Consider the following 13,670-nt stretch of genomic DNA (forward strand, 5'->3'; position numbering starts at 1 on the left):
TCCTCGCATGTGTTGTTGGGTAAGAGCTGGAAAATAAAGCAGCTGACATACACTGACTTGCTTCTGTGTCAGTAAGGAAGCTGCCTGCAACTTTCTGCTTGTTCTGCAGCTTCTGTACAGCAACTGAGTCCGTGCTGGGATGTGCTCTTCTCTGGAGAATGTAGGAAAGGGCCAAGGAATACAGAAAGCAAAGGACATGAAGCTAATAAAGGGATATATGTTGGGGTTCTGGGTGAAAAAACAAGCTCTGGAGAAAGGAAAGGGCACCTCTACTCAATCAACATTAGAACTGCCACATTTATAAGGTTATTTACCCTGTAAATTTCAGGAACAATAAAAAAATTAAGGAATGAAAAAATATGATTTGGTGATATGATGTGAATAAACAAAGACAGACTTTTTTGGTGTATTCTCCAATGTACTGCTTTGGAGATCCACTTGAGAAGGGAGAGCTCAAGAGATAACAACATAAGGCTATGGATGTGTGGCAGCCCTTAGTGAGCAAATGCTTGTGAACAAACTCATATTTGATTAAGGATATTAAACAATTAAATGAAGTAGGTCTGCACTATGAAATTCAGAGAGCTGGCAAATAATCTCAATGTTTACATTGCTGACTTCTTCAGGAATATTTATGCTGTAAATTTTGGAGATGTCTCATTTCTTCTGCTAATTGGGCTCGAGCAGACATTTTCAGATGGTGAGTTATCTACAACAATGTAAATGCTAAAATGGTAAGTGATAAAGCTTGAAATATGGACAGTATATTTAAGAGACTAGTCAAATCTTGGATTTTCTAGGCTATATTAATTTAGAATTATGCGTACGACTAAGTTTGTCACATGACATTTCTAAATTCATTTTTAAAAATATTACTTTCTTTTGATACGGAATTCATAATGGGTGGGATTGCACTCCTTCTTAGAAGACAAACTCGTGCACTGCTTGTAATTTTTTAATAACAGAGAGATGGTACTTCAAAAAAACAGACTTACTTCCATTTACTCCATTGATGGCATCACACTCCATTCCACCAGATCTGTGTGAATCTGAAAACAACGATTCAAGTCGAGTCACTGCTTTCTCCAGTCTCTCCATCAAACCATGAGTCTCTGCCATTCTGAAAAAATCATTAAGGACAGAAACAGTGTTAGACCCCTCTGAGTAAAGCCCATGCTTCACTTCATGTTACATTTCTGTTCATCTTGTGGCTTTATCTTTTATCAGCTTTTATGGTAAAACTCATATTTTTTAAGTATTGTCTTTCTGGCATATAAGCAGTTGCAGTGAGGCAGCTGACATAGGGTAACTTGCTTCTTTGTCAATAGGGAATATGATCAGTATTCAGCCCTGTTTTTTCATTGTAAACAGCAGATTCAAACCACTGCTAGAATAGATTTGGACAGTCTGTATGTGGACAATTTATGACAAATACATGTGTATGCTCCCAATCAGATATTGAGATGACTGAAATACTTATAAATGTAATTGGTAGAAACTTATGCTTACAATTATTTGCATCAGCCATTTACAGAGGCAAAAATACAGACCCAATGAATACTTGACTGAAAGCCAGACTTTAAATGTATACCTCCTGATTTTTCAAAAGGTACATTCTTAAATTTGCCTCAGTCTTTTATGCTTTGTAGTTAGACTCAGCCACTTTATTGAAGACTACACAAGAAGCCAAGAAGGTCTTCTGTTTATTCTTCTGATATGATTTCCCATCACTTAATTTTTTCTTACGAAAGTACCTGATGTGAATCAGTGTTTCCCAAGCTTTTTAAATCAAGCACTAATTAACCTTTGGAAAGAAAAAAAATTCAGGGGGCTGCTTATGCAGTACTGCTACAGTGCTTTTGATTTAAAATTAAATATAAATTAGGTTAAATTTTTAACAACTCACACATTACTTTCTTTCCCCACAATGTGATTATCTGCTTTCTTACATGTGAGAAAGTGTAGGCATTGACATTTTTGAATACTGGCCAATGTCTTAGGGAACACAGCACTATATACACCTCAGACTGAGAAACAGTTATATAAGCAAAGACAAAGCTATGTTTAAATCCCCTATCATTTAATATAACAAGTTTAATGTACATGTTCCTCACTTAAGGTTGCGTTTTATTCTGCTAAGTGACATACAGTAAGGGGGGGGGGGGGGGGGGGGGGAGGTGATCTATGGCTCTTGATTAACATCATCCTTGTGAACAGTTCCAGCTCAGCTCCCACACTAGGCTACATCCCCTGCCCAGCACTGGGGTGTGCAGAAGTAGGGGAAACGGGGCAACTCGCATCCCCAGCTGGGGTAAGCAGGTAGTCAGCAGCTCTCTGGGGTGCCTACCTTGTGGCACTCTGCCAACAAGACATTGATTGCTGTATGGCTTGTAGACTAGAAAGGGTAGGCATACCTGGAATATATGTGTAAATGTATTAGTTCTGATGAACAGCCTGCTAAAAGTGCTAGTATTTCAGAGATACCAAAGCATAATAGTAGATTCCAGTAAACTGTGCAATACGATGCAACACGAGCAACCAACACAAACAATGCTGCTTCACTGTCCCCATACCCAGGGGAGAATGCCTAAATGTTATAACTAAAAAGTAAAGTAACATGAAAATAAAGGTTTTGATTCACAAATTAGCATTAATAATTCTTATGAATAAAAACAATAATAGTATTTTTATTTTTAAAAATTAAGTGCGAGAGAAGATTAGCTACAAGGACTGTGGAAACATGCAGAGCTCTTCTGCTGAGTCATGCTGCCTGTCAAACAAAGTGGGACCTTCAGACTTTACCCTATAAATATAATGAGGTTTGTGTTTGACCTAAAAGTGAAGCAGAAGATTTTACAGTAAGAAACCGTCGGGAGAACCATTCTCATGAGAAAATTTTGTCGGGAATTTATGGGTTTTTCCTATTCACGTTAAATAAAAAAGCAAACCCCCAAAAGAGGATGACATTAGACAGTATGCATATAAACACTGTCAAAATTCAGAAGGGCTCTCTTTGCTTATACTGAAAATGCACACTATTCTGTTTGAAAAATCAATGCATTTTTTTTAAAAAAACCTAACTTTTTGTAAGGTTACAAGTATCTTGGCAGGAATGAGATGAAGGTATGAGGAGACCTTCTGAAATGTTCAAACTTTTGTGAGAATATTAAACCTTTTTCTAAAACAAAGCACTGTTAATCCTCAAAAATATTACGGAGACATTCTTTTCACATTTTACCCTGCTACATAAAAGCCTAAAATGGCGTCTGTTTTAAAAGTTATGTTTTAAACCAGTCTAAAGTCAGGCTGGTCTAACATAGCATACTAACAGTCAACTCATTTCATCAGTATTTTAAACTATATTTCCAGTATAGTTCCTGTTTGTCTTTATTTGAAGATACAGTCTGGTAGGTTATTTTTTTTTTACCTGCCTTAAAATCTTCCTTGATGACATGTATGAATTTCTTTGGAAGACCTGTTACTTTTTGGCCTCTTCAGCCCGATTTTGCCTGTGGAAGGACCCAATTGTTTGACTACAAACCCAACATGTTTGACTGCGCACAGTTGGAGGTCTGAGGAATCTCACAAATTAACAGAGGTGGATCAGACTTGTAATGTTCTACCCAACAAACTGCCCTCTGTAAGATGCTAAGAATATGGATTATGGTGTCAGAAGCTCAAGGGAATAACCCAACTCAAAAACCCTATGGACATTTTTATGCAACACTTTCCAGCTGCAACATAGTCTTTTCTTCTTCTATTCACTCTATTCTTCACAGCTTTATTCTATTCCCATTAGCTGGAGAACTACAGTGTTGTTCTTCCAAAAGCAGGTATCACCAGTGAGGTAATCACACAATAATATATTGTTACAGCCTTTTTAGACAGAAGTAGGAACCATTTTTACCATAAAATTAGGGATGCCAGGTTTTTATTGTTTTTATAAGGAATGTTACACTTAAGGACTCCTCAAACATTATGTTTACACTGAACCTATCTTTTTATCTGTGTACTTGTATATTCATGACTACATGGTATTTGTATCTATACTGATATATATGCATGCACATAAGTATACACACAGGTATCCCTGTCATGTATGAATAAAGTGCAAGTATACTTTTGCCGTTACTGTATATAATACTACAAGTGCAAATCAGTTGTACATATAACCTTACATTTACACTTCACTTTACCATCCATTGACTAGGTATCTATCTTACAAACAAGACTGGAATTAATGTTACTGTTCTGAAGCGAAGACTCCACTGAACAATAGCATGACAACTCTCTTCATCCGTTCTCAATCTAAACATTGACATCTTTGCCTTTATTTAGGGATTCACGTATTTGGCTCATATTATGATAACCTTCAGCATTTTCTTATCATTCCACACTGCACTCTGCGTGGTCAAGCCGACACCACAAAGCCACAGCTCCAAAGGAGTCAGAACACAAATGGTACAGCTTGACTCTGTGAAGATACTGTCTGTGTGATATAGCATCAGAGCTTGTATTATAAATAAATAATAAGACTGGTCTACTTACAGTGCCAAGTAAAATCTTTGCATGTTAATGAAAAGTGAAGAGGATGTAAATATATCTATGGGAGCTTCCACTCCCATAAAACACACTTTTACATCAAGACAGATTCTCTATCTCATGTCTACTAGGATTTTAATTAAAGCTTTGATCTTGAAGTGGATTATCAGGGTTAATCACGTATCTTTTCCGGGAGTTGATGCTGACCACCTGTAAGGAGTTAAAAACAACAGTGCTTCAACTCCCATGTAATCCTGTATCCAATTGCTCTCTTAGTGGAGAAGTACACTGTCCTTCATTGAAAATAAGGTCAACTAAGAGCCAGGAAAGGTGTCAACCCACATCTACTGACCATCATTTAAATGCTGACATTGTTAACTGTCTCTTGTGCACAAAAAATAAGGGGGAGGATCCACAGATCTGCCCTGTTTACTGTTAGTGATACCTTTTTTGGGAGTGCTAAAGGCATGTGGTAATACTACCATCTGTCGTTTCTTCCCCAAAAGAAGTGAAGCCAAAGCCAAGTAGACCAAGGCACACTGAAGACCAAAAAGCAGATCTCTTTTTATAGACAGGCCTTGGGAGATCACTGCTTTTCTCCCCAATTTCACATCTGTCTCAAAGCACCATTTATCTATCATCAAGGGAAAAAAAACTTGTCTGTAGACTAAAATTCCCTGACATACTAATCCCAAACAGCAGTCAAACCGGAAGCCAAAACACACAGGTACTATTCCTGTTATCATTGTATGTGACTTATGACAGAGAACCATATTGCTCTATCTCAAGAAGAAACAAGCTATAACAAGCCCACAGGGAAAAGCAATATAGTAGCATAAGGGGAAAAAATAAACATATGATGACTTATCAGGCATGTAAAAATGGCAGTTTTGAACACAGGAATGGTGCCACCATGTAAAGTACGATATTATTCTGACAGACATCAGCAAGAGATAGTATAAAGCTCCACAGTTTGTTTTACTTCCTAGCACTCTTCTAATTTAGAAGAAAAAGAAGCGACTTGTTCATTTTTTTGTTTGGGGTTTTTTTCCCCTAAGTACCAGTCCTTCCAAATCCACCTAGCATCTGAAAAATTAAGCCAGGTCTCACTCATGCTCATCACCTGAGATGCTACAGGTCAGATTTTGCTTTTCCTTGCTATGCCAAAGAAGGGCAATGCCTAAAACAGAATACAGGCAGCAATGTGGCATTTTAATTGTATCTAACATTCCTACACTGCTTGGAAAATCACAGTCTTATTGAAAGTATAGCAGCCTGCACATGTGCTTTCTCTCATAGTCTTTTAATAAATTGCTACTGAGATACAAAATAAAATATACAAAAACCTAGATTGCCAGCTGGTACTATCAGAGAGCCAGTCATAGATCCATGTTTTATAGATCCAAAGTACTGTGTCCTCTAAGAGTTCTTGTGTACAATATATATCAATATATATCAAGGGAGGGGAAATGCGTACACGTTCCTGAACACCCCGTCAAATTACAAAAGCACCGTATGGCACTTCATTTCTGAAAAAAACCACAGTCAGCTTGAGCCTGAAATGGCTGGCTTTCCTACACTGCCATTCAAATGTATGTACCAACTCCAAGCTGTGTTGAGCGGGCAGTCTTTTTGCCACCTTTGGCATCAGACCCAAATTCTTGCTGCACCCCATTCTGGTCCAGACAATGAAAACCCACTGGCTTGGGGCCTCAGGGGTTGCTCATTCCCAGGCAGAGCTCACAGGCAGCCTGGTACTGGCTGAGTGGTAACGAGGAAGCTATTTGGGTTACTACCATAAAAAATTTTGGGTGGAGAATGCAAAGCAAGGGAGCATTGGTTAGAAGAAAGTGTGTGTTGGTAGACAGACAGAAACATTACCTTGTATGGTTTGCATTTTGTTTCCCATTAGCTGTATGGGAGGAATGTAAACAGAGGCTTGTCAAACTGATGTCAAATTGGATGAAACCAGAAGACCTCTCAGTAAAGCCCTGTGTGAGGAGAATGATTCAGGGTTCAAACCAGAACCTTTGCTGACCTTTTTTTCTTGTTTTGCCCCTAGATCTGCTACAAGCTCCTTTGGAAGCAATGCTCTTTTAAGTACAGAGAAAAAATACCTTTTTTTATCCTAGTAAAAGATATAGTCTTGTATATCTAACAGTATTAGAATTTTGACAACGTTGTTGTTGTTGTTAAAATGGACAAGTGTTATACCTGGAATAGCAGAAAGACAAAAATGTGTGACTTCTTTTTGTGGATGGGTGTGCCACTTTGACGGATAAGTTGATTTGAAGTCTTGGCTGGCTCCAGTATACTCATCATAAAATATCTGTCTATAGCTCAATGTGTGTGTTAAAACCACTGATATGCTACAAATGAGTCCTCTATTGCTGTGCATAAGAGTGTGCTACCTAAATTATCTTGTCTGTGGACTCCTTTCTTTGGCATACCCTCTGTGTTTTTAAAAGGTTATTTTTTATAAGCAAAAAAGATTTTTGTGTAGAAGAGGAAAAAGCAGGTTCATGTTGCACCTCTTCCATTTAACCTAAGTTTTTTCCTTTGTCTGGCTTTATGCTGTTGGTACCACAAAGCATACTTTTCTGTTTGCATTCTGGCTCTTCCTCTGCTTCTCTCCCTCTCCCAGTGATCAGGCTGCTGTCTACAAAGACATGCAGGAAAGGAATGGAAGCATTTTTGTATCTCACTGTTTAAAAAATATTACAAAACTGCTTTGTAGAACAATCCCTATTTTGACAACTACCCCTAAGACTGTTGACGCATTTTAGATTTCTTATCACATCCCAGTTTATTCCCATAATTATGGGTGAGCAACTGCACACGTCAAGCTGTGCGTTTATAAGTCAATGTAATAATAGCATGGACTGTGGTTAGGCCTTTGATAATTTAATACGAATTCTTTAAAATATGTCATGTGTTCATGTATGTGCTTAGTATCTCCTGGAATATCAGTTCACTTTCTAATTATATGTAAGTTCTGTGAAGAGCTCCTATCCCTTGCTGAATAATTTTGACTGTCTTATCAATTTTGTGATCACAAAGAACAAGTTCATTATTTAATGATATACTGAAGCAGTCAAGACTTGACAGTCTGTGTAAGCATGATTGACTTAAAATAACCAAGGCAACCCAGTTTCTAAGTACATTCTCCTATTCTTTTTATGCTCCCTTTTTATGTCACCACTGCTCATAGCCTTTTGTCTTGGTTTTATTTTCTCCTCTCCCTCCAATGAAGTGTAAGAGTTTTAGTATCTCTCCAATCAACAGAAACACAATGTTCTTAGCCACCTCATTTACTATGTATTAGTGTGGTGCTTTGCATGTAATCAAGCATCCTAAAGGCCTTACAAGCCATTTAATTACCTGTCACAAGTCCAATTACTGTATGTAAGCAGGCTGCCTTGCTGAACTGAGAAAATACTGCATGCAGGCATTGATTTTATTAAAGTGCTTCAGTTCAGTTCATAATAACTGAACAGTAAGATTCTTTATGCTATGGTTCCAACCAAATTGAATTTGCACTGCCCAAAAGGGTAAACTCCATAAAGTACAAACCCTTATGGAGAGTTTCAGTACTTCTGGGATGTGAAAGGAGAAAAGCAAAGGGGGAAAGTTAAAACTACACAGATAGTGTTGCAAGCTCTAAAAACACAAACTATGAAATTACTTCTGCAGAAAAGATGAGACTGTAGAGTTATTCAGTGCCAAGGTTAGTAACGGTTTTGCTTGCTGTGAGGGTGGCCTTTCACAACACTTCCATACCCTACTTCTCATGCATATCCATATCATGCCAAAGCGTGAATAGATGGGCTTGATTTCAGCCAAGTTAGCTAAAGCCTGAATAGTTGGGCTTGATTTCAGCCAAGTTAGCTAGTGTTCTTGCTCTTACCAGAACATCCTGCTGCAATTATGGTCTCAGCACTCTGTGTCTGATGGTCTCAGGCTCATCGTGGCTGCCCCACTCAGCCTGCAGCTTGTGGCCCTCCTTCCAGCATGGCAGCAGCCAGGAAGGCTGAAGCAAACTTTTTGCCATTTGAGTACTCCCTTTGCTCTGCAGCTCATCTATGATTTTTATTGATCACAAAAACTCAAGGCCTTAGCCCACCTCCCATTCTAAAATTTAGCCCACTGATTCTGCAATACTGCTAGCATCGCAATGTGTTGTGCCTTTGCTTCTGATTCAGGATGAAATGGGCCACCTGCTACTAAAAAAGACCTTTCTATTTCCTGCTATAACCTGGTTACTACTTAGAGGTCCTGAGTTTTAATGATAATCCATGCAACCTTGCTCACTTACAAGATCTGAGACATTTGGCTATTTATCCCTCCTCTGTTTCAGTGTGAGGTATCGTGAAGCCCAGAAAGATCAAACTGGACCCATCTTAAATGCTTGTAAAGTTAGCCTTTTCTATGATGGTTGCTTTAGAGGACCCAGAGCTGTTAGGTGAATTACTCTGCTGTTTCTTCTCTCTAAACAATGACGATTACACATGGAAATGTAAATCATTCTTTGCATTCCTTCCAGAAAGCAATTAATTATTTAAACTAATACAATACCTAACTTTAATGCATGGGATCTGAGCATGTCTTCTTGGAAAAATACGACACTGTTCAATTATGTACTTGAGCATTTACCTGATTTTTTTATATATGCTACAAAAGCATTAAGCCTTTGATTCCCAGCATACTACTACCAGTATTTTGGATTTTACAAGCAATTTCTTTAGCCTGCTATTTTCTGAAAAACTGTGGGTCAGATACAGCAATTGCCATTAGTATATACTCAGGAAAGTAGTCTCAATGGGACCTTTTTTTGGTAACAAAAAGTCCCTGAAATTGGACATAGTCAGAATACCTTACATACACGGGTGAAATGAAGACAACAGTAGCCAGTATGTGTATGGACTAAGGCCATGTCTATGCCATAAAGTCTTGCTAACACGGTGACAAAGATCAGAGAGGTTTAAGAAACCCCAAAACCCATACACTTGCTAACTAGCTGAATCAGCAGAATCTCTGCCATAGCTGCAGCTATGCTTATGTGTGCTTTTGTCATTTCAATGTACGCTGCTTAGTAAAGGTGTTGATATTCTAGTATAGTTCTAGCAGTGTCATTCTCGAAGAATAGCTGAGCCTTTAGAGTTCAAAGCATTTCTTATTTGAAGAGTCAGTAAACCATATCTGCCAAAATGACTCGTTTTTCAAAAATACGCAAGCAACTGGAGCTGACTCTGTACCTCAGGAAAATGACAAGTTGCCAATTGCTCCCCCTATTGCAAAAGATGCACTTAAAATTTTAGAGAAAGGAATTAAAATTATTTATATATATTAGGAGTGCTTAATCAAGCAAAATCTTTTTAACTAGTTCATAATAAAACAGCTGTCTGAATAACTGCAATAATTTATACCTTATTTATTGCAGGTGTTTCTTTGATTTTGCCCCAAAAAGCACAATAAGTAAAGAATGTTCTCTTTCATGTAGCCAGATGTTCTAGTAGGCAGCAACTGCAACTATGGAGTTTGCTGCTATTGCACTATGTTAAAACTCGTGCAGAACCACAAAGAATACTTCTTCAACATACTTGGCAGTTCACCATTTTTCTCTCTAGAGTTCAAACCTCTTACAACGTTATTGTTGCTGACAGGCCACAGACTGAAACATGGAAAGATTATCTGACTTGCTCCAGGTAATGTTGCAAGTCAACGTCAAGGCTGGGAGCTGAATACAATTCATCTGGTTTCCAGCCCTCCTTGCTGCACTCTACTACTTTTCCAATACCTGCTAATTCAGATTCCCATGAATTTTAGTCCTGGGGGAATTTTAATTCTTTTTTTTTTCCTAACTTAGGGTCTCCAATGTATTTTAAATGGTTAATAAAAATTATACACTGGGATTAGAAAATCTAATGATGGGGGGGTTAATACAGTAATCTTAGTACCTTTACTCCTTATGGTATATCAAGAAGCACTTTTCTCATTAAAGTGAGCGCCATAGCTGACAAAGAATAATAAAAACATGTCATAGGTTGGTTCTACTGTAACAGTTGTTCTAATGAACAACCTCTTCATTTTTATTTAATTGAGAAAACATATTGTATTCATTATATTTGGAGTTGTGCCTGTCCACCTTCCACATCTGAGCAGCATTCGTTTGAAGGGGAAGACACAAATGAATCATAAGAATATTCTGAAGACTAGCATTTTTGTTATGCTCAAGACCTAAAAGGGCCATTTTGTTGTACGTGCCTGGCTTTGCTAGAGAAGGTGGGTTGCCTTTGTTCTTGTGCAAACTTGCTCAAAATAGAATCAGTGTTATGAAATCCTTGTGTTGAAAATGTATAGAAACAGAAAAAAGTTTATTATCATTTCCATAATTATGGAAATTAAAAGGAAATGCTAGGACAAAATTTGAATAAAATTAGGATATCTGACTCGCAGTAATGTCTTAAAAGGCCAGCTTTGAGAGTACTGTATTGAGTTTCAACTCATTCTATCTACCACTTTGCTATTCTAAATAATTTTTAAAGTTACATTTCTGAAGTAGGACTAGTTTCCTGACTACAGTTTCACAGAACAATGAAACATGGTAGTCCGTGAACCACTGCCACTTTTGGCTGGCTAAGAAATAAATTCATAAAAATTTGCAGTATTGATCCCACCCTGCCCCTCTGCTAAGCAGACTCCTTCCAGCTATTTCCTAATGGACTGGCCTCTGTGTAAGTTTTTTTCTGAAAACATTTTCCATCATTGGAAAACAACCACATTTAGGTAATGCATATAAAGAAGGTTTTCTTCTCCAGATGGTCTTTGTTTTTAAGACTGCCCCTACGCGTTATGAATCTGAATTTTACTTGATAAAAATCCTCACTGTTGATCATGTAATGCTAAGATACAGATCTATAGCAATCCTCGAAGCAAAGGACAGACTTCACATTTTTAGGTGGGGTCATGACAAGTTCTCGGCTTTGTGCTGGCTGCGTCTCTGGGGGAGTACTCCTTTCAGATGTCAAGTTACTGCAAAATGCAGCATCTCAGCTTCACAGCTCTTCATTTCTGCCTTCCTCCTGCCCCCTCTGAACGTCACCGTGTATCTGCAGAATCCCTTACATATTTTTATATAAAGGTATATATTCTGTCTTCAGCTCTCTCACCCCAAGATGCTGTTTAACCCTTTTCTCTGGGCTAAGCCTGTAGACTATTCAGTCACCCCACCACGTACCTCTGGCTCCAAGTGCAGGAGGAACCAAGGACTCGGAGCCCAGCTACCCGCCAGCACTACCGCTGCCTCCCTCAAAATTAGATCATCTTACGCTGATTAAGGGAGTTCAAGACTGGCATCGCTTGACAGAGTCAGGTCTGCATAAACAAGCGGAGGGCATTTTTAATAACCTGTCGGAAAGCTGGGCTGCCGGGAGCCGGGGTGGGGGCTGGGGCACAGCCGAAAGCACCCCCGGGAGTCATTCACGGCTGCCGCCGGCGCTGACCACGGGCTTGGCGGAGGAGATCCGGGTACAGCCCCAAAGAGGATCCCTCATCTGCTGGGGTATTTTGCTCGGGTTCCCCCCCCCCCTCCGATTACTTCCTCCCCGCGGCTCTTTGCACTTATCACCCGGGGGGAGGGGGAGGCTTTCCGTGCGCAGCCCGGCGCAGGTGACAGGAGGGAAGTTGAGGGGCAGACCGGCCTCCGGGCCGTCAGCACGGCCTCGCCCGCGGGGCCCTGACCCAGATAGCGCCCAGGGCACTGCCCGCTCAACGAATTACGCCGCCGCGCTGCAGCCCCCGGCCCGACCCCGAAGACGTCGCCTCATCGCCACCCCCCTCCCCAAGATGTCCGCTGCTGCCGCCGCCGCGGCCGGGCCCCTCCGCGCCACCCCCGGCGGGAGCGCACCCACGGCCCCGGCCGCGCCGCGCCGGGCCCGCCCCAGCCTGCCCGGGGCCGGGGGGGTCGGGCCGCTCCCCGCATCCCGCCCCTCCCGCCGCTGCGTGCTCTTGAGTTACCTGTTTTGATGACCCGTGTAGCCTTTTTTTCCCCCTCCTCTCTGCAATGAAAATCCGTGGCCGGTCACTCGCTCCCCCCTCCCTCGCCTCGCCGCCGCTCTCCCTCCTCCTCCTCCTCCTTCTCCTCCTCCTCCTCCTCAGCGGGAGCCGGTGTCAGTCAGTCACATCAGCTGCCCGGGCAGGCAGGGAGAGAAATGCCCAGCAGCTTCCGGGAGTGCCAAATAAAGACAAGTCCAGAAAGAGAGAGAGACGGTGGCAGAGATGGAGAAAGAAAGCAAAAAGTGGGTGGAGTGTGAAAATGGAGAGAGAGGGAGAGGGAGAGGTGTCTCTCGGCGGCGGTGCGGCGGCTCGGAGCCTGAGAGGAAATGGCAGTGGTGGAGCATCACGGAGGAGCAGGGAGAGCGCAGGCACCCAGGGTAGGGGCACCCACGGCCGCAGGCGTGGCAGGCCTCCCTGCCAGTCGGGCACAGCTCGGGTGAGTGGGAAGTGAGCACCCCACGCCACGCAGGTCCAGCCCACGCTGGGAAAGGAGAATGGGACCAGTGTGGAAACAGGCAGATGCCTCCCATGGCAGGGGAGGCTGAGGGCAGCCTCACGTCCACCAAGGTAGTTCATTGTCTACTCTGAGCCAGACTGAGCTGTAGTAGCCCGACCACTGCGATAGCTGGGCCCACAGTGGGGTTGTTGCTGCCTTCATTCAGTACGGCCACGAAATCGGGACTTCTCCCAGTAGGCAAACCCTCATGCCTAGGCCTCGTTTGTCAGGCTCTGTGGGCTTCACGCTAGTCCGTACCCCTGGCCAAATGGGAGCACGTGTCTTTTGCAATTACGCGGTGCTCGTCACCACATGGTCCCAAAGGGCATCTGATCATCCACCTGAAATCGGCTTCACCTCCAAGTATCAAATGAGCTGGCTTTCTGCACAGAAGTCTTGGGGGAAGACCATGAATTCACAGCCTTTAAAGGAACAGTTGGCTCTTGAATGGAAAAATAACTCATTAGTTAGTGATAACAAAAAAGACCACATGTCTTTTTCATGTCAACCATGTGGTTGTGCGAAAATCAGTAGCACTTCTCCCTTTCAAATATATAGCTTATTTTAGAAGACTTTG

At 41.3% G+C, this 13,670-nt stretch overlaps 1 protein-coding gene across 3 annotated transcripts in view; it reads right to left on the reverse strand.

Moving 5' to 3' along the window:
- CAP2 (cyclase associated actin cytoskeleton regulatory protein 2) overlaps positions 1-12,713 on the reverse strand; it is a 76,372-nt gene extending 63,659 nt beyond the window's left edge. For 2 of the 3 annotated variants that reach the window (XR_012041050.1, XM_072853295.1), the window contains exons 1-2: positions 12,559-12,713; positions 996-1,120 (exon numbers count right to left, since the gene is read on the reverse strand). Coding sequence is in view for 2 of the 3 variants with exons in the window: in XM_072853295.1 (XP_072709396.1) it covers positions 996-1,119 (124 nt within the window). In the remaining variant the exon portion in view is untranslated. Of the gene's footprint in view, positions 1-995; positions 1,121-6,423; positions 6,496-12,558 lie in introns of those variants that run through there. The other variant, XM_072853296.1, reaches the window with a different exon arrangement.
- Between the last annotated feature and the right edge of the window lie 957 nt (positions 12,714-13,670).

Source organism: Ciconia boyciana, chromosome 2 (genome assembly GCF_034638445.1).
Source record: "Ciconia boyciana chromosome 2, ASM3463844v1, whole genome shotgun sequence".
In the NCBI taxonomy this organism is placed as follows: domain Eukaryota; kingdom Metazoa; phylum Chordata; class Aves; order Ciconiiformes; family Ciconiidae; genus Ciconia; species Ciconia boyciana.